At 43.7% G+C, this 25,030-nt stretch overlaps 1 protein-coding gene across 2 annotated transcripts in view; it reads right to left on the bottom strand.

Annotated features, from left to right (window-relative positions):
• Positions 1 to 25,030, bottom strand: part of pgm2 (phosphoglucomutase 2) — a 105,940-nt gene that overhangs the window by 58,918 nt on the left and 21,992 nt on the right. For both annotated transcript variants that reach the window (XM_085968501.1, XM_085968511.1), the window contains 3 exons: positions 22,684 to 22,768; positions 13,817 to 13,900; positions 7,709 to 7,902 (listed from right to left, as the gene is read on the bottom strand). In XM_085968501.1, the coding sequence (XP_085824627.1) occupies positions 7,709 to 7,902; positions 13,817 to 13,900; positions 22,684 to 22,768 (363 nt within the window). The remainder of the gene's footprint in view (positions 1 to 7,708; positions 7,903 to 13,816; positions 13,901 to 22,683; positions 22,769 to 25,030) is intronic.

The following is a 25,030-nucleotide window of genomic DNA, read 5'->3' as shown; positions in this document are numbered from 1 at the left end:
AGTAGGGAAGTCCTGTTACAACTGTACAGGGCGTTGGTGAGACCACACCTGGAGTACTGCGTACAGTTTTGGTCTCCTTATTTAAGAAAGGATACACTTGCATTGGAGGCAGTTCAGAGAAGGTTCACAAGGTTGATTCCAGAGATGAAGGGGTTGTCTTATGAAGAAAGGTTGAGCAGGTTGGGCCTATACTCATTGGAGTTTAGAAGAATGAGAGGGGATCTTATTGAAACATCCAAGATTCTGAAGGAGCTTGACAGGGTAGATGCAGAAAGGATGTTTCCCTTCGTGGGGGATTCTAGAACTAGCGGGCATAATTTCAGAATAAGGGGGCACCCTTTTAAATCGGAAATGAGGAGGAATTTATTCTGTCAGAGGGTCGTGAATCTTTGGAATTCTCTTCCCCAGAGAGCTGTGGAGGCTGGGTCATTGAATATATTTAAGGTGGAGATAGACACATTTTTGAAAGGTAAGGGAGTCAAGGGTTATGGGGAGCGGGCAGCGAAGTGTAGTTGAGGCCAAGATCAGATCAGCCATGATCTTATTGAATGGCGGAGCAGGCTCGAGGGGCCAAATTACCTACTCCTGCTCCTACACCTTATGTTCTTATGTTCAGGCAACTGAAAGCAGTGAAGTTTTTGAAAATAGATTACAAATTTTTTTTTAATGAATAGTTAACAATAAAACATACCAAATATTTATTCATAAATACGTGAGAATTAGCAGGCCTTTGAAACCTGTGCTGATTTGAGCGGTCCTCTGCAGCGATATCAATGGTACAGATATTGGAACTTCAAAGCAACATGGAAAGATTCATAGCAACAATTTATCAAATGGAAAATTCCAGATCCCAACCTTTCACATGGAATACAACAAGTTGCATTTACATTGCCCCTTTAAACTTAGAAAAACATCCCAGAGGCCGAGACAAAGGACGAGATATTAGATGGGGTGACCAAAAGCTTGGCCGAAAAGTTGGGTTTTAAGGGGGGGGGGTCTTGGAGGTACTGAGGCAGAAGGATTTAGGGAGGGAATTCCAGATCATGGGACCTAGATGTTTGAAGGCATGGGTGCCAATGGTGGAGCAAAGGGAAGGGGGATGCACAAAGGGCCAGGGAGACATGGAGTTTGGGGGGGCGGGGGGGGGGGGCGGTGTAGAAGTGGAGGGATTGTAGGGCTGCATGTTACAGAGATAGGGAGGGGCAAGGCCATGAAAGGATTTGAACATGAGGATAAGAATTTTAAATCGGAGGCATAGTGGGGCTGTGAGCCAATGAAGGTCAGCAAGGGCAGGGATGATGGGTGAGCTGGGCTTGGTGCAGGGTAGGATACAGTCAACAGAGTATTGGATTAGCTGAAGTTTACGGACAGTGGAAAACAGAAGGCCAGCCAAGACAGCATTGGAATAGTTGAATCTGGAAGTGAAAAATGCATATTTGAGGGTTTCAGCTGCAGATGTGTTGAAGCAGGGGTGGAGGCAGGCGTAACGAGGAGGTGTAAGTAGGCCGCAATGGACAGCACACAAGATCAGAACGTCAGCGCAGGGTCAAATAGGGCACGGAGACTGCGAACAGTCTTGTGCAGCCTGAGACAATGGCCGGCAAGGGAGTTGCAATTGGTAGCAAGGGTACTCCGTTTGTAGCAGGGGCCGAATTTCGGTTTATCAATGTTTAACGGGAAGAAATTGTGGATTATCCAAGACTGGAACGGTAGCGTTGTGGTAATGTCATTGGGCTAATAATCCAGAGGCCTGGACTAATGATCCAGAGACGTGAATTCAAATCCCACCACGGCAGCTGGGGAATTTAAATTCAATTAAATAAATCTGGAATAAAAAGCTAGTCTCAGTAATGCTAACCATGAAACTATCGGATTGTCGCAAAAACCCATCTGGTTCACTAATGTCCTTTAGGGAAGGAAATCTGCCGTCCTTACCTGGTCTGGCCTATATGTGACGCCAGACCCACAGCAATGTGGATGACTCTTAACTGCCCTCTGAAATGGCCTAACAAACCGCTACTAAAAAGAATGAAACCGGACGGACCACCCGGCATTGACCTCGGCACCGGTTATGGGCACGGCAACGGCACACCCAGCCCAGTCGACCCTGCAAAGTCCTCCTCACCAACATCTGGGAACTTGTGCCAAAATTGGGAGAGCAGTCCCACAGACTAGTCAAGCAACAGCCTGACACAGAATCATACCTTTCAGCCAATGTCCCAAACTCCTCCATCACCATCCATGTGGGACAGGACATACCCAGGGTTGGCGGCACAGTGGTATACAGTCGGGAGGGAGTGGCCCTGGGCGTCCTCAATATTGACTCTGGACCCCATGAAGTCTCATGGCTTCAGGTCAAGTATGGGCAAAGAAACCACCTGCTGATTACCACCTACCTCAGCTGATGAATCAGTACTCCTCCATGTTGAACACCACTTGGAAGAAGCATTGAGAGTAGCAAGGGCACAGAATGTATTCTGGGTCTGGGGCTTCAATGTCCATCACCAAGATTGGCTCAGTAGCACCATTACTGGCCGAGTCCTGAAGGATATAACTGCCAGTCTGGGCCTGCGACAGGTGGCGAGAGAACCAACACGAGGGAAATACCTACTTGACCTCGTCCTCACCAATCTACCTGTCGCAGATGCATCTGTCCATGACAGTAATGGTAGCAGTGACCACCGCACAGTCATTGTGGAGACGAAGTCCCATCTCACACTGAGGACACCCTTCATCGTGTTGTGTGGCACTACCACCTTGCTAAGTGGGATAGATTCAGAAAAGATCTAGCAGCTCAAAACTGGGCATCCATGAGGCCCTGTGGGCCATCAGCAGCAGCAGAATTGTATTCCACCACAATCTGCAACCTCATGGCCCAGCATATCCCTCACCATCAAGCCAGGGGACCAACCCTGGTTCAATAAGGAGTGTAGAAGAACATGCCAGGAGCAGCACCAGGCCTATCTAAAAACGAGGTGCCAACCTGGGGAAGCTGCAACACAGGACTACATGCATGCTAAAAAGCAGAAGCAGCATGCTATAGACAGGGCCAAGTGATCCCACAATCAACAGATCAGATCAAAGCTCTGCAGTCCTGCCACATCCAGTCGTGAATGGTGGTGGACCATTAAACAACTAACAGGAGGGGGAGGTGGTCCCATGTATATCCCCATCCTCAATGATGGTGGAGCCCAGCACGTGAGTGCAAAAGACAAGGCTGAAGCGTTTGCAACCATCTTCAGCCAGAAGTGCCGAGTGGATGATCCATAGCGGCCTACTCCGGAGGTCCCCACCATCACAGCAGCCAGTCTTCAGCCAATTTGATTCACTCCACGTGATATCAAGAAGCAGCTGAGCGCACTGGAAACAGCAAAGGCTATGGGCCCCGACAGCATTCCGGCTACTGTGCTGAAGACTTGTGCTCCAGAACTAGCCGCGCCTCTAGCCAAGCTGCTCCAGTACAGCTACAACACTGGCATCTGTCCGACAATGTGGAAAACTGCCCAGGTATGTCCTGTCCTGCTTTTTGTGGACAAATCCAACCCGGCCAATTACTGCCCCATCAGTCTACTCTCGATCATCAGCAAAGTGATGGAAGGTGTCACTGACAGTGCCATCAAGCAGCACTTACTCACCAATAACCTGCTCACAAATGCCCAGTTTGGGTTCCGCCATGACCACTCGGCTCCCGACCTCATTACAGCCTTGGTCCAAACATGGGCAAAGGAGCTGAATTCCAGAGATGAGGCGAGAGTGACTGCCCTTGACATCAAGGCAGCATTTCACTGAGTCTGGCATCAAGGAGCCCTAGTAAAACTGAAGTCAATGGGAATCGGGGGGGGGGGGGGGGGGGTGAAACACTCCACTGGCTGGAGTCATACCGAGCACAAAGGAAGATGGTTGTGGTGGTTGAAGGTCAATCATCACAGCCCCAGGACATTGCTGCAGGAGTTCCTCAGGGCAGTATCTTAGGCCCAACCATCTTCAGCTGCTTAATCAATGACCTTCCCTCCAAAATACGGTCAGAAATGGCAATGTTCGCTGATGACTGCACAGTGTTCAGCGCCATTCACAACTCCTCAGATAATGAAGCAGTCCATGCCCGCATGCCACAAGACCTGGACGACGTTCAAGCTTGGGCTTATAAGCAGCAGGTAACATTCGCGCCACAGAAGTGCCAGGCAATGACTATCTCCAACAAGCGAGAGTCTAACCATCTCCCCTTGACATTCAACGGTATTACCATCGCCGAATCCCCCACCATCAACATCCTGGGGGGGTCGGCATTGACCAGAAACTTAACTGGACCAGCCACAAATACTGTGGCAACAAGAGCAGGTCAGAGGCTAGGTATTCTGTGATGAGTGTCTCACCTCCTGACTCCCCAAAGCCTTTCCACCATCTACAAGGCACAAGTAAGGAGTGTGATGGAATACTCTCCACTTGCCTGGATGTGTGCAGCTCCAACAACACTCAAGAAGCTCAACACCATCCAGGACAAAGCAGCCCACTTGATTGGCACCCCCTCCACCACCTTAAACATTCACTCTTTCCACCACCGTCGCTGCAGTGTGTACCATCTACAAGATGCACTGCAGCAACTCTCCAAGGCTTCTTTGGCAGCACCTCTCAAACCCGCGACCTCTTCCACCTAGAAGGACAAGGGCAGCAGGCGCATGGGAACACCACCATCTCCAAATTCCCCTCCAAGTCACACACTATCCTGACTTAGAAGTATATCGTCGATCCTTCATTGTCGCTGGGTCAAAATCCTGGAACGCCCTCCCTAACAGCACTGTGGGAGTACCTTCACCACATGGACTGCAGTGGTTCAAGGCGGCGGCTCACCACCACCTTCTCCAGGGCAATTAGGGATGGGCAATAAATGCTGGCCTTGCCAGCGACGCCCACATCCCATATACAAATTTTAAAAAAGGATATCGGACAAGCAACACAGAGCCAGTGGACAGGTCAAGAGGTAGATCTAGGTGTTGTTAGCATACATGTGGAAGCTGACCCCATATCCGCAGATAATGTTGCTAAGAGGCAGGATGTAGATGAGGAGGGGGCTAAGGACAGATCGATGGGGGACTTCCGCGGTATCGGTGCAGAGGCAAGAGTATAAACCACTGCTGGAGGTGCTCAAACTACAATTGGATAAGCAAGAGTGCAACCTAATGAGGACAGTCCCACTGAACTGGATAACAGAAGAAAGGCGTCAATAAGAACATAAGAAACATAAGAACATAAGAAATAGGAGCAGGAGTAGGCCAATCGGCCCCTCGAGCCTGCTCCACCATTCAATAAGATCATGGCTGATCTGATCCTAACCTCAAATCTTCTATCACTCTCCATCCCACCCGAACCCATGTGATCTCCCGGGAGAGGCAAAAAACCAGATAAAAAACCCAATGGCCAATTTGGGAGAAAAAAATCTGGGAAATTCCTCTCCAACCCATCTAGGCGGTCGAAACTCGTCCAGATCACTCTGTCCCTATATTTTCTACAGTACTTACCTTCTGTAAAGGCGATCTCCACCCCAGCCAGGAACAGGAATAAAACCATCTCCTGAAATCTAACACAGAATTAGAACACAAGAAGTAGGAGCAGAACCAGGCTACATGGCCCCTGGGCCCGCTCCACTACCCACAGGGCCATGACCATTCCAAACCTAGACTCATGTCCAATTTCCTGCCCGCTCCCCGTAACCCTTAATTCCCTTTACTTCTAGGAAACTATCTATTTCTGTTTTAAATTTATTTAATGATGTAGCTTCCACAGCTTTCTGGGGCAGCAAATTCCACAAACCTACCACCCTCGGAGTGAAGAAGTTTCTCCTCATCTCAGTTTTGAAAGAGCAGCCCCTTATTCTAAGATTATGACCCTAGTTCTAGTTTCACCCATCATTGGGAACATCCTCACCGCATCCACCCAATCAAGCCCCTTCACAATCTTATATGTTTCAATAAGATCGCCTCTCATTCTTCTGAAGTCCAATGAGTAGAGTCCCAATCTACTCAACCTCTCCTCATATGACCACCCCCTCATCCCCGGGATTAACCGAGTGAACCTTCTTTGTACTGACTCGAGAGCAAGTATGTCTTTTCTTAAGTATGGACACCAAAACTGCATGCAGTATTCCAGGTGCGGTCTCACCAATACCTTGTAGAACTGCAGCAATACCTCCCTGTTTTTATATTCTATCCCCCTAGCAATAAAAGCCAACATTCCATTGGCCTTCTTGATCACTTGCTGCACCTGCATACTAACTTTTTGAGTTTCGTGCACCAGGACCCCCAGATCCCTTTGTACTACAGTACTTTCCAGTTTCTTGCCATTAAGATAATAGCTTGCTCTATGATTTTTCCTGCCAAAGTGCATAACCTCACACTTTCCAGTATTGTATTCCATCTGCCAAATCTCTGCCCACTTACTTAGCCTGTCTATGTCACTTTGCAGGTTTTTTATGTCCTCCTCACTCACTACTTTCCCTCCCATCTTTGTATCATCTGCAAACTTTGATATGTTACGCTCAGTCCCCTCCTCCAAATCGTTAATATAGATTGGAAAGAGTTGGGGATCCAGCACTGACCCCTGCGGAACACCACTAGTTACTGATTGCCAGTCTGAGAACGAACCATTTATCCCAACTCTCTGCTTTCTGTTAGAGAGCCAATCCTCCACCCACGCCAGAATATTACCCCCAATCCCGTGGTTTTTTATCCTGAGCAATAATCTTTTGTGTGGCACCTTGTCAAATGCCTTTGGGAAGTCTAAATACACTACGTCCACTGGTTCTCCTTTATCCACCCTATATGTTACTTCCTCAAAGAACTCAAGCAAATTTGTCAAACATGACTTCCCCTTCTTGAAACCATGCTGAGGATGGTGTGATCAGCCATGGCAAAGGCAGTAAAGAGGTCGAGAAGGGATAAATGCACCACGGTCACTGTCACACAGCATATCATTTGTTGACTTTGGTCAGGGCCGTTTCAGTGCTATGGCAGGGACAGAAACCCAATTGGAAACATTTAAATGTAGTTATAGGAAAGAGGGACATGGATTTGGGAGGGAACAAAGGGTGAGTTTACAAGAGCAGAGTCGTCGAGGGTGGGTTTTTTGAAGAGGGATTTGTGAAAGTGATAGGGACCATACATAATGAGAGGGAACTGTTTACAACTTCACCTGGCATAGGAGCCAAGAATGGAAGTTGGGTGGTTAGCAGTTTAGTGGGAATGGGGTTAAGGGAGCAGGGAGTTGTCCCATGGACAAGATAACCTTGGCAGGAGGGGAGACAGTGGAGTAGAGACAAAGTACTTTTCCAAAAGGGGAGCGAGAGAATTAGAGACAACTGAACTACCTGCATATAGCCACACACACAAAATTGAATCACGTTAGCCAAATAAAGGTATAGTTGGATATAAACAGAAAATGATAGAAATACTCAGCAGGCTAGGCAGCATCTGTGGAGAGAAAGAGAGTCTGTTGCTGAGTATTTCCAGCACTTTGATTATATTTCAGATTTCCAGCATTCCACATTATTTTGTAAAGATATAGTGGGATTCCAGATAAAATTGAGCTCTACTAAGCAGCTCGAGTCAGACTCTGGTGACACAAGACTGGCAAATATGTGATCAAAGAATGAAAAGAAAATGTTGTTAGTATTTGATTTCTGTAGCAAACTGGCTAAGTGTATCTGCTCACTCACCTGTGAAAGCAATGCTTCTGTAGACACTCAAGATATTTATTTTTCATATTTTCATAAGGATCTTTAATGAGTGAACTGCAGTCAACAAGCTCGTCATTCCAGGATTCTGACCATGGCTCCAAATTTTCATCAATGGCCTGTGCGATTTCTTTATCATGAGGTGAAACAATCTGAGCTCCATTATTCCAGTAAACCTGACAATTACCAAACAAACCATACTGGTTACATGATTTACAGACATAGGTTAGTGTTTGGACAATTCAAGACAAAATTCATCTGCAAAGAAATAAATACATTTTAAATTAGTGCAAAAAAGGATGAGCAAGACCATTCAGATCGCTCGCCTACACAAGTATAGAAAATACTCTCTTCTTTCAATTGTGGACCATCAGTCCCTTTCCTGATGTACTTTGAACCACTGTGAAAGGTTAGGGATGGACCCAAACATGTTTAGTTTGGAACAAAATGCCTTACTGTTTAATTCAAGTTAAACCATCACGGTGATTTATATGATTCAATGACTTCTAAGAAAATAAACTGTGATATGGGGAAAAAAGCACCATTCCCATTTTTTTGAAGACTTGATCTAACACAAGTACTTAATTTATTGGAGTAACTGTTAGCTTGCAATGCAGCTGCCCCCATCTTGAAGGGCTACTTAAAGATTTTCTTAAGTGAAGATGGAATTTCCTCTACAACTTGGTAGTTACTGTAGTATACACATAAATCAGAACGTGTAACACTCCATGCTTAATATTGTAACATTTTAGCATTACAAACAAACATTACCAGTGGGGAACTTTACCCATCATCTACACAAATCAGGAAATCATGAGCATTACAGTTACAACATCCCCAAGGAGATAACGATGATGGATGAGTGTTTTTGCACGGCTATTAGGTGAAGCTCCACATGGATAGTGCATATTCATAGAAAGTTACAGCCCGGAAGGAGGCCATTTCGGCCCATCGTGTCCGTGCCGGCCAATAAAGAGCTATCCAGCCTAATTCCACTTCCCAGCTCTTGGTCCGTAGCCCTGCAGGTTAGAGCATCCCAAGTGCAGATCCAAGTACTTTTTAAATGTGGTTAGGGTTCCTGCCTCTACCACCCTTTCAGGCAGTGAGTTCCAGACCCCTACAACCCTCTGGGTGAAGAAATTTCCCCTCAAATCCCCTCTAAACCTTCCACCAATTACTTTAAATCTGTGCCCCCTGGTTTTTGACCCCTCTGCTAAGGGAAATATGTCCTTTCCATCCACTTTATCTATGCCCCTCATAATTTTATACACCTCAATAAGGTCTCCCCTCAGCCTCCTCTGTTCCAAGGAAAACAGACCCAGCCTATCCAGTCTTTCCTCATAGCTAAGATTCTCTACTCCCTGCAACATCCTTGTAAATCTCCTCTGTACCCTCTCTAGTGCAATCACATCTTTCCTGTGATGTGGTGACCAGAACTGCACGCAGTACTCTAGCTGAGGCCTAACTAGTGTTTTATACAGTTGAAGCATAACCCCCTGCTCTTGTATTCTATGCCACGCCTAATAAAGGCAAGCATTCCGTATGCCTTCTTAACCAACTTATCTATTTGGCCTGCTACCTTCAGGGATCTGTGGACATGCACTCCAAGGTCCCTTTGTTCCTTTACACTACTCCGTGTCCTACCATTTAATGTGTATTCCCCTTCCTTGTTAGCCCTCCCCAAATGCATTACCTCACACTTCTCCGGACTGAATTCCATTTGCCACTGTTCTGCCCACCTGACCAATTTATTGATATCTTCCTGCAGTCTACAGCTTCCTTCTTCAGTATCAACCACACAGCCGATTATTCATTAAAAATAAAAGAGCCTACTATGTATTTGGTCTAGTTATAGTCACTATTCTGAAAAATGTTCAGCATGTTAACTTTTATAACTTTAGAAATACGAGGGAGGTGAAGTAGTGATGACAGATGTTCTTTGCACTGAGTCAGCTGAGCTAACAGACAAAACAGGACAAATATAAATTATTCAAGTCACTAACTTCTGGATTAGAATACCACCGAGCACACTGAATCAAACTTGACTCAAGAAACAAAGATGGATGCAGGCTTGCTACTGAGTGCATAGCCTTAAATGATCCTACAAACACAAGAAAAGATAAAAGACGACCTGTAATGCTTTTGCAAACATGGACTCAATCTAGAACACCCTTAAACTGCTTTTACATTGAAGATGACCCACATGCACACAGTTGGATTCCAAAGCATAGTTCGTGTACAGCTGGCTACAAGCTGAACGCAGAAGTACTGGGGCTCTCCAACACCAGCAGCCTGGAAGATCCGCTAGTCCACTCTAGGCAAGTCCCAGCAGTTTTAAATTAGTCTTCCAAGTGTCGCATGAGACCCACAGATCCTCCATAACTTAAAAGTGGCTTAGGAGAACAAAAGATAAATTGAATACCATTATGCAGGTTTGTTCAATTTATTAAAAAAGGGAAGAATTAAAGCAGAGGAGAAACAGGAAGGTTGGGATAACATCTAGATTTTGAAAAAAAATCAGCTGCATCCCTTTAAGTATTTATTGAGTTTGGAAAAATAAATGCATCCTAAATGCCCCATCTCAGGAAATTGTCCTAATTACAGGAGGAATTTCATACAGGATTTCAATAAAATAACATTTACTAATTATTGGAACTTAACTTATGAAAATAGACTACTTTACAACAAATTCTTAATGCCATTTACAGTACATCCTTTGTCTGCAAATAGGAAATTAACCAGCACTAAAATGATCTTGAGCTATTACTCTATTGTCTGTAGTTCTAACCAAGATATTGAACAGGAATCGATCAGTTTATCAAGAACTTTACATGTTAAACATGTAATCTGTGACTAACAATGTCACATGCAAACTATTCTACACATTGGTTTTACTTGAGAACCAAAGTTGAAAAGTTAAGCTATAGCTGAAACTTTTCTGCAAGTGAAAGTGAAAACTTAGCACACTAGGCACTCTTTCTGTGGTTCAGCCGTGACTCAGTGGGTAGCACTCTCGCCTCTAAGTCAGAAGGTTGTGGGGTCAAATCCCACTCTAGGCCGACACTCCAGTGCAGTACTGATGGAGTGCCACACTGTCGGAGGTGCAACCTTTCACATGATATGCTAAACCGAGGCCCCATCGGCTCTCTCAGGTGGACATAAAAGATCCCGTGGCACAATTTCGAAGAAGAGTAGGGGAGTTATCCTTGGTGTCCTGACCAATATTTAGCCTTCAATAAACATCACTAAAAACAGATTATCTGGTCATTATCACGTTGCTGTTTGTGGGAGCTTGCTGTGCACAAATTGGCTGCCATGTTTCCTACATTACAACAGTGACTGCTCTTCAAAAGTATGTAAACCGCTTTGCCACATCCTGAGGTCGCAAAAGGTGCAATATAAATGCAAGTCTTTCTTTCGTTTCACACCAAATGGTGCATCACAAATTCAATCTCAAGACTGTACAAGTACAGCATTTGCCTCTGCAAATGTAGGGCTTTGGAATAAAAATTTAAAAATTGCTAAGGAGATCAGTTTGAAAATACTCGTAGCTGAGTGAACTACCAAGTATCCTTTTGGCACTGATAGTAAGTGCTGCACTTGAACATAAGAAATAGGAGCAGGAGTAAGCCATTTGGCCCTTCGCGCCTGCTCCGCCATTCAATAAGATCATGGCTGATCTTCTACCTCATCTCCATTTTCCTGAACTCTCCCCATATCCCTGGATTCCTTTAATATTCAAAAATCTATCGATCTCTGTCTTGAATATACTCAACGACTGAGCATCCACAGCCTCTGGGGTAGAGAATTCCAAAGATTCATCACCCTCTGAGTGAAGAAATTTCTCCTCATCTCAGTCTTAAATAGCCGACCCATTATTCGGAGACTGTGACCCCAGATTCTGGACTCCCAAGCCAGAGGAAACATCCTCCCTGCATCTACCCTGTCAAGCCCTGTAAGAATTTTGTATGTTTCAATGAGATCACCTGTACACAATACTCCAGGTGTGGTCTCCTCAGGGCCCTAAATAATTGCAGGAAGACAGCTTTACTCTTGCACTCAAATCCTCTTGTAATAAAGGCCAACATACCATTTGCTTTCCTAATTGCTTGCTGTACCTGCATGTTAACTTTCAGTGATTCGTGTACAAGGACACCCAGGTCCATCTGAACACCAACATTTTCCAATCTCTCACCATTTAAAAAATACTCTGCTTTTCTATTTTTCCCTACCAAAGTGGATAACTTCACATTTCTCCACATTATATTCCATTTGTCATGTTCTATTTGCCATGTTCTTGCCCACTCACTTAACCTGTCTATATCCCCTTGAAGCCTCCTTGCATCCTCCTCACAACTTACATTCCCACCTAGCTTTGTATCATCAGCAAACTTGGATATATTACATTTGGTCCCCTCATCCAAATCATTGATGTAGATTGTGAATAGCTGAGGCCCAAGCACGGATCCTTGCGGTACCCCTCTAGTTACAGCCTGCCAACCTGAAAATGACCCATTTATTCCTACTCTCTGTTTTCTGTCTGTCAACCAATCTTCAATCCATGCTGGTATATTACCCCCAATCCCATGAGCCCGAATTTTGTTTAATAACCTCTTGTGTGGCACCTTATCGAATGCCTTCTGAAAATCCAAATACACCACATCCACTGGTTCCCCTTTATCTATTCTGCTAGTTACAACTTCAAAAAACTAACAGATTCGTCAAACACGATTTCCCTTTCATAAATCCGTGTTGACTCTACCCAATCCTATTATTATTTTTTAAGTGCCTTGTTACCATGTCCTTAATAATAGATTCTAGCATTTTCCCTACTACTGATGTCAGGCTAACTGGTCTGTAGTTCCCCATTTTCTCTCTCCCTCCTTTCTTAAACAGTGGGGTTAATTTGCTACCTTCCAAACCACGGGAACCATTCTAGAATCTATGGAATTGTGGAAAATGACAACCAATGCATCCACTCTCTACAGCCAACTCTTTCAAAACACTTGAATGTAGGTCATCAGGTCCAGGGGATTTATCAGTTTTCAGTCCCATTAAGTTCTCCAGTACTACTTTTTACGAATGCTAATATCTTTCAGTTCCTCATTCTCGCTAGAGCCTTGGTTGTCCACTATTTCCGGGAAGTTTTTTGTGTCTTCTTCCGTGAAGACAGACAAAAAGTATGTGTTTAATTTCTCTGCCATTTCCTTATTCCCCATTATAATTTCTCCTGTCTCAGCCTGTAAGAGACCCACATTTATTTTTGCTAATCTTTTCCTTTTTACATACCTATAGAAGCTTTTACAGTCTGTTTTTATGTCTCTTGCTAGGAAGATTTTGCTCACACTGTTAATTTGAAGTGGCAAGGCAATAGTTCAGGAAAGCAGGAGCTATTTTAGTTTCAGTATATAATTTTTAGAAAGAAAAAAAAGAATTTACATTCACATAGCACCTTACATCCGCAGGACATCCCAAAGTGCTTTACATCTAAATTGGTTACTTTTGAAGTGCAGTCATCATTATGTATGTAACTGCAGAAGCAAGTTTGAACTCAGCATGATCCCACAGAAAGGATAGAGATTAATGATCAGTGAAACTGTTTTTGTTGGTGGTGTTGGCTAAGGAAGAAATGCTGGCCAAGGAACTTTCTGCTCTTCATCAGAAGGACTGCTGAAATCCAATCTCCCAGCAGTAAGTTGCTAGCTCATAGTGTAGTGCTAAAACGTTAACTGAGCTGACCTCACACTATGTGAGATCAGCTTATTTCGCTGCCAGGGCCCAAGAAGCAGGGTGAAGAAAAAAATGCACCACCACATTTTAGTGATGTGCTCAGTCCAATTCCAAGCATCTACCGTTCCCACATACAACTTTGCCAATCTGTTACTACAATTCAATGTGTTCTTGTAATCTATTTCCAATACCATTGCAGAGCATTAACCATTGTACATTAATCATTGTACATATTCAGTATTTCCTCATTAAATATTCAAGTGGAAGGAGGAAAATTAAACTGGTTTGTCAACTAACATTGCCTATGAATTTGGGTTAAATGACAGTCCAACAGTACTGCATAAAGAATTGCATGATTACCTTATAACCATTATCCTGCTTGGGGTTGTGAGATGCTGTTACCATGATTCCTGCACACAGTTTCAGCTGGGACACAGTAAATGGCTACAAAGACAAGAAGTTGAACAGAATTATATTTAAGGAAGAATTTTAAATATGTACTTGTTAATTACAAACTACTAGTTAGACAATCATATCCAATGTAATTAGTCAGATATCAAGAACAAATCAATTGACTTGGTTCTTAAGAATCATAGCAGATTGAGAGTACTGTACAACTTTTTTAACATTAAGTACATCAATACTGATCTCCACATATAGATCATAATGATAAACACATATACTCAATAGACAACCGCAAGTGCAAATACAATTTACAGATGTCAGTATGCAAATGGCCGAGACTGAATTTTGATACATTTATGTAAATATTTTTTTCTGATAATTGCCAGGAGGTTTCACCAATGACAACAGATACATTGAAGTAAATGTTAAGGCTGAATATCAACAGAGAGATTCATTTTCATCAATTTGATATCCTCTGAGGTTGGAAGAGTTCACAAAATTGTACATTGTTCGAAAAGTTTTACAGCCTGGCTCAGTGGCAGCACTCTCACCTCGGAGTCGGAAGATTCTGGGTTCAAGCCCCACTCCAGAGACTTGAACATATAATCTAGGTTGACACTTCAATAGTACAGCACTCCCTCAGTAATGCATTGGAGGTGCCATCTTTGGGATGAGATGTTAAACCAAGGCTCCATCTGCCCTCTTGGATGGACGTAAAAGATCCCATGGCACTAGTTGAAAGGGGAGTTGTCCCTGCGTCCAGGCCAGCATTTATCCCCTCAACAAACCCCTAAAACACATGATCTGATCATTTACTTCATCACCATTTGTGGAACCTTATTGTGGGTAAATTGACTGCCGTGTTTCCTACATTACAACAGTGACTAATCTTCAAAAGTACTTTATTGGCTGTATAGCACTTTGGATGAACCGAGGTCACGAAAAGCACCATATGAATGCAAGTTCCTTCCTACTAACATACCATGCAGTACATTTACCAACTGAGCAATCAATGATTTTATAGTAATCTGGGATGTAATGTTTAAGTTATCCACCAGATGGAGCCAAAGATGAAGGTATCACATTCACCAGTGTTTAAGGTAATGGGTCATGTAGTCAATGTCCTGGTACACCAGTTATTAAGGTAATGTGGCATTGCATTATGGGTATGACTCAGAGGTGAATCCTCCATCTTGCATCGTGCAGTTAGAAATACTGTGTTTTGCTTGCAGCCTGTAAGAGATGTCTCCCCGCTACACCGTGTAATAAACAGTTGGGTTTTGGTTCCTAATAACTCGCTTATCTCAGTTTCTGACCTTACCACTCGGATATCACAGATTTTGTAATTTACACTTCATTTATGCTACAAACTACCTACAGGAAACTTTTTTTAAAATCCGGCACCGACGGGACCGGTTTATCAAAAAGTCCGGATTACAGAGAGGTATAGTAAAAGGTACGAGAACCCCGTACACGGCCACAGATCCAGGCGTCCCTGTTGCATGGCAACAGGTGCAGGAACCCCGGTTACACGGCCACAGATCCAGGAACGGCCACTAATATGAAGTAAAACTTATCTGAACCTACTACTGAATTTTGCCGGTTAACAGAGATTTCCGGTTACTTAGGTGCCGGTACATCGAGAGTTTCCTGTAGTTTCTTCCTCTTTCTAGAAAAACCCATTTGTGCTGCAGAATGGCTCCAACAGGAAGAAAACTCAACCATCATAGAGTGCTTCCTGCATCAAACTCCGCCCCCACTCTCCCCCCGAGAGTAGGGAAATGACAGACTTACCACTGCTACTTGGTGCCCTCACAGTTCAACACAGCACATCACTCTACTCATTGCAAACAATACCACTACCATATAATACTTGATAAAATCTTCCATTAACGATCTCTCCAACCTGCTTAAACTTCTCCAATCTTTCCTCATAGCTCACACCCTTGCATTTAGGATCATTCTTATTGCTCATCAACAACTTGTATTTATATAGCCCCTTTAACATAGTAAAACATCCCAAGGCACGTCACAGGAACGTTATCAAACAAAATTTGACACTGAGCCACATAGAGGTATTCGGACAGGTTAAAAAAAACCTTGGTCAAAGTTTTAAGGAGCATCTTAAAGGAGGAAAGAGAGGAAGAGAGGCGGAGAGGTTTAAGGAGGGAAGTCCAGAGCATAGGGCCTAGACAGCTGAAGGAAAGGCTGCCAATGGTGGCTTGTTAGAAATTAGGGTGCGCAAGAGGCCAGAATCATGGATCTCGGAAGGTTGTAGGGTTGGAGGAGGTTACCGAGATAGAGAGGGGCGAGACCAGGGAGGGATTTGAACACGAGGATGAGAATTGTAAATCTGAGGCATTGCTGGACCCGGAGCCAATCTATGTCAGCGAGCACAGGGGTGATGGGTGAACAGGACTTGGTGCGAGTTAGGATACAAGAGCTGAAGTTAATGGAGGGTGGAAGGTGCGCGGCCTGCCAGGAGAGCATTGGAAGAGTCGGGTCTGGAGGTAACCAAGGCACAGACGATGGTTTCAGCAGCAGATGGGCTGAGACAGTGGTGGAAGACGGGCGACATTACAGAGGTGGAAGTAGGTCTTGCTGATGGAGAGGATATGGGGTGGGAAGGGGCGCAGAGGTTGCGAATGGTCTGCTTCAACCTCAGAGGTCGCGAATGGTCTGCTTCAACCTCAGAGGTCAGGGAGGGGGATGGAATCGGTGGTTGGGGAACAAATTTTGTGGCGGGAACCGAAGACAATGGCCTTCAGTCTTCCCAGTACTTAATTGTAGGAAATTTCTGCTCATCCCATAATGGACATCGGATAAGCAGCATGACAAATCAGAGGCAGCGGAGGGGTCGAGAGAGGTGGTGGTGAAGAAGCGCTGGGTGTCGTCAGCGTACATATGGAATCGGACATTGTGTTTTCGGATGATAATCGCCGAGGGGCAGCGTGTAGTTGAGAAATAGGAAGGGGCCAAGGGTAGATCCTGGGTGGACTCGAGATAACAGGAAGAGAGGCCATTGCAGGAGATTCTCTGGCCACGACTGGGAAGATGAGAATAAAGTCTGGCGAGGGCAGTCCCACTAAGCTGGACAATGGAGAAGTGTTTGAGGAAGTGTGTTCTTCTCTGTAGCCTCCCAATACAGGTGCCTTTTGAAGTTTGGCAACCAGAATTGCATACAGTACGCCAAATGATCTCTGTGCTTGGTACTAAAATGTGACAGCTAAACTTAAATAGAACATTAAAAAAAAATGATGTTTGTCAAGAAATATCCAACTTTACCAGGCAAAACACTGGTCATTTAAGCCTCCAATATCAGCAACATATATAAAGGATGCAAGGCAAATTAAATTGGAGAAGAGTTGGTAGTAGTCACAAGGCAGTAAGCCAATCAAGAGGATTCACATGACATGAATCACAGAGAAACACAAGTAGTCATTGTCTGAATCTGTCAACAAAATTAAAGCCTTGAAATTCCTGCAGGATTCTAGTACTGTTGTACCCTATACACGGAGGTTAGGTGGTTGTTTTATTATTTTATCTTCGATCCTTGTTATAATAGGGAAACATTAATGGTTAGTGCAGTGTATGTCTGGTGAATAGTTAATGATCACAATCATTGCAAATGTTAAGATTCCGTGGTACTTTTTAATTCACCTGTATGTACAACTCCAGAAACCAACAGATAATTGCTGTCACCCTGCTGTTCATTTAGGAGTCCGAGTTATGCTTTTTCAGTTGCTGTTATTCATTGCTGTATGCAAAGCCTTGATCTGAATAATTCACAAAATTTATGGTCAACAAAGACCCTAGCCTTCTGGTAACTGGTAGTTGTTTTGATCTATTCACATTATTGATGCATCATCTTGTTTTACTCCAGCAGCCACATCAGGTTTGAAGTGCATTATTGGGTGGTGCCCGAGTTATGGAGATTTGGGGGTGGGGCAGGGTATGAGGGGAAAAATAAATTTGTTGTTAATTTCTCTCTTGCATGGCAAGCTGAGATATGAAGATTAAGGGGGAAAAATGTGGTTGTTTTGTGCCTCCCATTAGCGCCGAGCTCTTTCCCTGGGTCTCTCCATTGTTCTTTCCAGCAGGTCGGATGTACAGGTCCCTCCAGGCCGAGATTCAAGGCTGTAATGAGCAGGGTGTGGATGGAGAGCAAGATCGACCCTCCCCTTTAAGAACTGGCCAGCGTCAGTGTGTCTGTGTTCCATTGCTGACTGACATCACGAGCTTCGCCCACCCTCTGAGGTAGCGCCTCCCTCCTCGGCGTTAGCGCCTTAAGACAGGTGTGTAGCGCTCGAATCACCTCCAGGGGCGATAGAAGCCAAGTTTGCAGTCGGAGGCGATAATTAGCGCCAGACGCTAAACTTTGCGCTCGGCCGATAATTGCGCCCCAAACGGGGCGATACCAAATTTCTCCCCCTAAGAATTTGGAGGATTTTTCTGGGCTTAATCTCAAAGATGACATGTTATTTTATTTTCTTCCTCCCCCTCAAAAGGTTAGGCTATTTTATACAGATTCAACCTTTATTGATTAGGTGGGTTGCAGTTAGGGAGAAGCCCAAGGGCTTCCTTTGCTCTGGTCTGGGAGAGGGAGGTCCAGGATGCAATGTGTCGAGTCCCATTCCATTGTGTACTTTTCTTTTTTAATTTTGTGAATCATTTTTCCCAATAGGGCTGAATATTTGGGTACAGCCAGAAGGTGCACCTGATTTAGCCCTTCCTACAGCAACATTTCTACTAATACTTCAGAGATTATCCAGTTCAGACAGGAGAGGATGCACTATGTATCTAGGTGAACCTTAGTCTTGTCCTACAGTAAATTAAAATGCCCCACAGGCCTTACAATCAGAGTGTTACAGCTCAGAGCCATACCATTTAGACAAGCAAATCTGTACTGCTGTTTTTTTCCATGAACCAAGTCTAATCCTGCTTTCCATTAACATTGCTTTTTCAAGTAACTATCTATTTCTCCTTTGCAAACTGTTGAATCAGCGACAATAAGGACATCTTTTAAGAGAAGTCCATATTATAACCACCCTCCATAATTTTCTTCTAAACTCTCCTTAAGCTCTTATTGGCCCAGAAATTTGGATCTCCACGGGTGAGTACGCACGGGGTACTCACCCGTAAGCCCAATGGAAGTGCCGGTTTCGTGCATGCACGGGAAACCGGCACTTCCGTTCCCCTGAAAGGGGTTCAGAAGTCGAACGCGTGCGCAGGAGAGGCAGCGCGTGCGTATCGAACTTATGTTTTCCCGGGAGGGTAAGTCTCCAGAAGTTAGACATGTAAAAAGCAATCGCAAGGCCTGCTTTTTACAAGGTAAGTGGTGAATTAATTAAAATTAAAACATTTTTTCCCCACAGGTTTATTATTTTTAAATACTTTAAAGGTAAGTTTGTTTTTAGCCCTGTTAGAAAATGTAATTAATTTTTTCAAAAATTTAAATTATTGTTTAAAATAGTTATTTCATGTAATTTATAGTTTATTTTAAAAATGTGATTTTTTTTTGTTGATTTAGTGATGTTTTGGGGCTTATAGTATTTATAGGTTTGACAGGCCTGTCAAACTTATGAATGAAGCATTCCCTGCTACCATTGGCTCTCCATGGCCCACGTGATCCATGGGGACGCATCGAACTAACTGCGCCCCTGGGATACGCAAGCACTGCGCGTCTGCAGTTGGAGGAGGCCCAGGATCGGAATCCCACGGGGGCTCACAGCTCAACGGCCGGCGCAGTAGGTAAGTGCAGGTCGGGGGCTTGCACCCGCGGGAAGCCCCCGACCCGAATTTCTGGGCCAGTATCTTAAATCTGAACTTCCTCAGTGCCATCTCAACAACCAATGTAAACAATCACTGTTTACCCACATCATAACCCCAGGTTATACTTAACTTTCTCAGCCTCAGTGAAAAGTCATTAAGTTTTCTAGTTTTTCTTCTGAACTGTAACCACCCTCCCTCCATCTCTTAACATTCTGATGAATCTACACTGCATATTTTCCATAGCTTATTTACTGTTCTTCTAATAAACGGCCTAAATCTGTACACACTACTCCAGCTACAAGTATAACATTACCCTTTGACTTTTGTATTTGACATCTCTAGATACAGAACCAAGTATTTAATTTTTTTTAATGTCCTGCCACTTTTAATAACCCGTGTAACTGCACATCAAGGTCCCTTTGCTTCTCTACTCCCATTTTAAAACTTACCATTTAAATATGTACTTCCTTCCCTTATGCTTACATTTAAAATATATTACTTCACATTTCTCTACATTAAACTGTATCTGCCACCTATCTGCTCTCCCTCTAGACTATTCAAGTCTTTCACAGTCCTCGTCACAATGGTCTCCGGCAGTCTGTTGGGCGGTCGGGGGGCGGGGGGGTGGTGGTGGCAGGGAGTTAAAATAACATTACGATTACCCAATCCATATGTTAAGCAAGGGTGGGCCTGTCACGAAAAGGATGAAGTCAATGCTAATAAGTGATATGGGTGTGTCAAAATTTCCTTCAACTAAAAATCTAGAAAAAAAAATACAATTTTTTTCAGCCGCCTGTATCAACTCCACTCTCATACCACTTAGCTTCAAACCCCAAGAGGAAAATATGATTGGTTAGCTTGGGGCTCTCAAGGATTTAGGCTAACAGAAGCCCTGAGAGTTGCTGTGCTATATCCGATCCTCTATTTGCATCGGTAGACTATTATCAGTGAACAATCCAGAGGAATTGATTGCTCTTCTGCTTTTATCCAACTACTATATTTTCCTCAGTTAGTAAAGAAAGACGAAGCCTGCCTCCTTCAGCCAGGTACTTGTGAATAATCATAACTAAGAAGTGAAAACATATTATAAGCATTTACTGCTTGAAGTTTTCTGCAATCATCTACTTGATCCTAAAAATAAATGATTCCCTTTAAAAGGAAGCTGCTCCATAAATTTACTTTGTAGATCTTGTAGGAAGCACAAGGCATTTAATATATCTATGAAGCAGAATACCAATGGCTGGAGTTTCGGCCTCTAGCAAGGCACCCATGGAAAAATTTGCAATAGCAACTTGTCAAATTGATTAACATGAGAGTTTCCAAACAGATGTAACCCAGGGTCAATAAGGGGGAAAAAAACCTCTGGAAAATTCCTCTGACCCACTCAGGCAATTAAAACCACTCCAGGAGATCAGATTGACCATGCATAAGATGAACAGTGTTGATGAATGAGTTTCTTAGCAAGAGACTATCCCCTGATTATACAATCAGTAATTGAGTACCAAAGTTACTTGAATGGGTACATTTTTTGAAAAAAAAGAGACTCCAAGGCCAACATGCATATTGCAGGGTACCATTTTGTGATGCCAAACTGATTAGTGTCAAGTGTTAGCTACTCCACCAACACTATGCATTACTATCCAAGTGTCAGCCAAAGCTTTACATATTTTAATCTCTTAAGGCTCAGCAGGCCCTCAATGAGTGGCTTGGAGACAAACAAGTCTCAGTTTCCTACAGCTTGTTTCCCAGAATGGAATGGTACTCAACTGGCATATCCATTAAAAAAAGATGGAGCTCAAGGTCTTTGCTGAATTTTTGCATCAATTTGGTAGGTAACAAATCAATTGTGTAAGGCTGGTAGATAAGTAACATGAGTTTCGGTGCCAGGAATTCAATGAACAAAACTTGTAAAACTTTCACAGAACTGAAAATTCAGAGAACTACCATACTATACTAAAACAATGTAGAATTCATCTCAACTGAGAATGCAGATTTCTTCAGGGTCTTGTATAATGAGATGGGGTAGGGAAATGCATCAGATGCCAACGGCATAAAACACTTAAAGCGCAGTGCTCCTTAGCATTTCCCCGACGGGGCGATAGCAGTTTTTTATTTGTACGTGAAGTTGAACAACTAAGGAAAAAAATCAAGTTAATTACCAAGAAACAAAAAAGACTATGGCCTAGAAATTCGGTGGGCTGCGCCACCAGTTAGCGCCTAAAGAGGGCACTCAGTGGCTTTAGCGCCACTGGCCACGCCTCCCGCGATATTTAGCTGGGGCACTAATGGCGGCATTAGCCTGTTGCGCTGCGCCGCCACCGATGACTTCATCGGTGTGCGCAGCGCCCCGATCTCGATATTTGGCAGCGACCGCCTCTGTAGTGCCGTTCGCTAATCACGCCCAGTTCACGGGGCCTATTTGTGGCGGCAGTGGCGCAAATTAAGGTGGAGGTGTGGGGCGGCCGTTTTTTTTTTTTTTTTTTTTTTTTTCGGCGGCCGCCTGCCAGCACCTCCGTCCCCGGCCTCCTGATCGCCCCCCGCGGCATTGCCGGCTGTTTTCCGAGAGCCCGGCACTTCTCCTCGGTGCCGGGCTCTTTTGCCGGCACTCGCGATCTCTGATCGCGCTGGTGCAGGCCCCTCCCCCTTAAGAATGGGAGGAAGGCCTGCAGTACCGCAGCGCGCCGTGCCGCAGCGTGTGGTGCTGCGGCACGTTGCACTGCGATATTCAGTTTCAGCGCCCTAAGAGGGAAGCGAAGCACCTTGAGCCTCGCCCAGTGTCCCTCTTGGGGCGCTCAAGCTGAATTTCCGGCGATCGCTACTGCTCCGATCGCAGCACAAAATCCGGCGCCCAGGCGAGCTTGGCGCCCCGTTTGCGGCTCCACCCAATTTCTCCCCCTATATGTTAAACACAAGTCGAAGAAGGATTTTCAAGCTGTTATTACATGCTTTCAAACTTTACACAAGTCCAGAAACAAGTCAGTAGTATCATACATACAAGGTTTGAAGAAGTACTGTACAAAAGTCACATGCATCTAACAGTTAACACATACCACCAATGGGGTTGGTGTAATCCGAGAGAAGAGATATACAGGAATTCCTTGGCTAATCAGCACAGTGGCAGCAAATCGGGCAAATCTGTAAGTCACAAAAATAGGTTAACTCTAAAATGTAAAAGTTAAGAAGCAAACCACACACTTTTGATTAATGCTAATCTTTAATTAGAAGTGCTTTTAAATGTAAACTCAGATTTTTCAGTACTTTGTACCAACACACAAAATCCTTTCAAAAATCCCTCTTAAAGGTAATTTTACAAATCATGGAAGTATCTTCTAGCAGTTTAAAAGGAATCAAAAAACACAATTTACTGACATGAGCATGTTATACTGATACATCATTACTGTATCCAAATCCTATTTTATTCTGCCCCATTACAACACCATACAAAATTGGACCTGTTCAACAATTTACTGAACTGGTTGAGAGCCAAAGGTAATTTACAACTCTCTCTTCTCAACAGTCAAATGAGTGAGAAAAGCAGAAATGTGAACTAGATAATAAACAGGAATCAAATATACACTAAGAGAAATTTAAAAGTTACATAGAAAATGCATATAAAAAAGGCACTAAAAATAGAGGTAGAGTTTCCGCTTTGGGCGCAATCAGCAATCCGGGCGCCAATTGCGCTAGTTTTCTGAAGTGAAGTTATGGTTCAAGTTTCTGCTCAAACTCAATTGCATAATCACAAACATAAAATCTTCCATGAACCAGTGCAATCGGGCAATTCTAATTATGTTTTAGAACATAATTGTTTATTTCCCACCCCCTTGCATGCAAAAATATTCCTTGATATATTTGAGTGTGGTAAACTTGTAAGGGGTCGTTTTAACAAGCTTGTGGTGTGCGAGATCGGTTTTTGATTTCACACTGCTCGTGAGCGGTTCCGAAGCGCTCCCCCCTCACCGGTTCTAGACACTGGGCTTATTGCCAGACCACCTTGATGTGTTGGCCCAACTTGTGACTCGGAAGACAAATGGATCAGGTGAGACAAGGTAAGTTTTAAATCAAAGGTATCTTTATTTTTAAGGAGATTAAAACATAGAGAATGAAGAAACAATGCAGACAAAAATCATGAACACGCCTCTCAATGAGAACTAAAATTTAACACACAAGAGTTACTTTGACTATCATAATACATCAATTCTAGATCAGCGATATAATAAAACGGGGGTGGAGAAAGCGCACGGCACAACGAAGGATGAATAACACTCCCGAATTACAAAGCCCTTAATATTAAAAACCCTCCCATCTCTACAGTATACCTCAACTAGATCAGCTAGGTGGAGTTGGGCCTCTATGCTCACCAGGGTTTTTAAAACTGTCCTTGACCTTGGTGCTCCTGTATCGTCCGGGATCTCCAATCTACCTTATGGGACCGGCTCCTGAACCTGCTCTCCTGCTCGAACTTGTAGGCCCTCCATGCTCCTCGAACCTCACCAGGGTTTTTAAAACTGTCCTTGACCTTGGTGCTCCTGTATGAAACTGTTTTTTTTTAATGTCTCTTTTCCCCCAACAGTTATACTGTTTTCTTGCCCTTATCTTGGCGCCAAATCAGGGGTTTTCTTTTGTTAAAGTAATGGGCAGGCTGCTTTGACAAAAGCGGGTACTTTATTTTAATGTCTTGTAAATGAAACTAATGGGATCTGTCCTGTGTCCCTCTGAGTTTGGTACAGATAATAGGTTTTGTCTGTGCTCTGCGATTTCAGAAATGGGTTTGCGTTTTGCTAGCAATTAACACACCTGGAGGTGTAAATACTTTTGTTTTGACTTCGTTACTGCTGTAACCATTTTATCATATCAATTGCAGTCAGTTCTGGAATCTTCTAATCGGTGGTGACTCAGGTTTCTTTAAGATACTGCAGTGGTATGTCCTTCTGAAATGAGTCATGTGATCTGCCAACTCCATCTTGTGTTCATAAAATGTGGCCATTTCAGGGGTTTTACAGTGTAGACTGTATTTTCCTGGATTTTGCGAATCCTACAAACTGGTGCAGTTTTATTAATACAGCTGAAAAAGGGTTTATTGCAAAATAATAAGTGTCTAGCTCACCACCTGAAAGTTACCTGTTTTTAAATAACTGAAAATGACGTAAAACTATACAGAACCATTTACTAGTTTCATTGGTATATACTAGTCAGTTTCTTAGTCAATTAAATATATTTTAATATTTAAAAACTTTTAAAAAGGTGTCTATTACTGCCCTTGTGGCTAACAAAATACAGCTTAATTTTAAGAGCCTACTCAAGGGTGCAATTAGCGGAAACTCGCCATGGTAATTAATTTGATCTGGAGCAGTGGCCAGTTTTGTGGGTGGGACCAGCTTCCAGCGTGATGTTTAA

Source organism: Somniosus microcephalus, chromosome 2 (assembly GCF_052327205.1).
Source record: "Somniosus microcephalus isolate GS21.2 chromosome 2, FLI_Smic_1.0, whole genome shotgun sequence".
NCBI lineage: Eukaryota > Metazoa > Chordata > Chondrichthyes > Squaliformes > Somniosidae > Somniosus > Somniosus microcephalus.
Note: the sequence above shows the minus strand (reverse complement) of the source record. Positions and strands in the feature narration are given on the sequence as shown.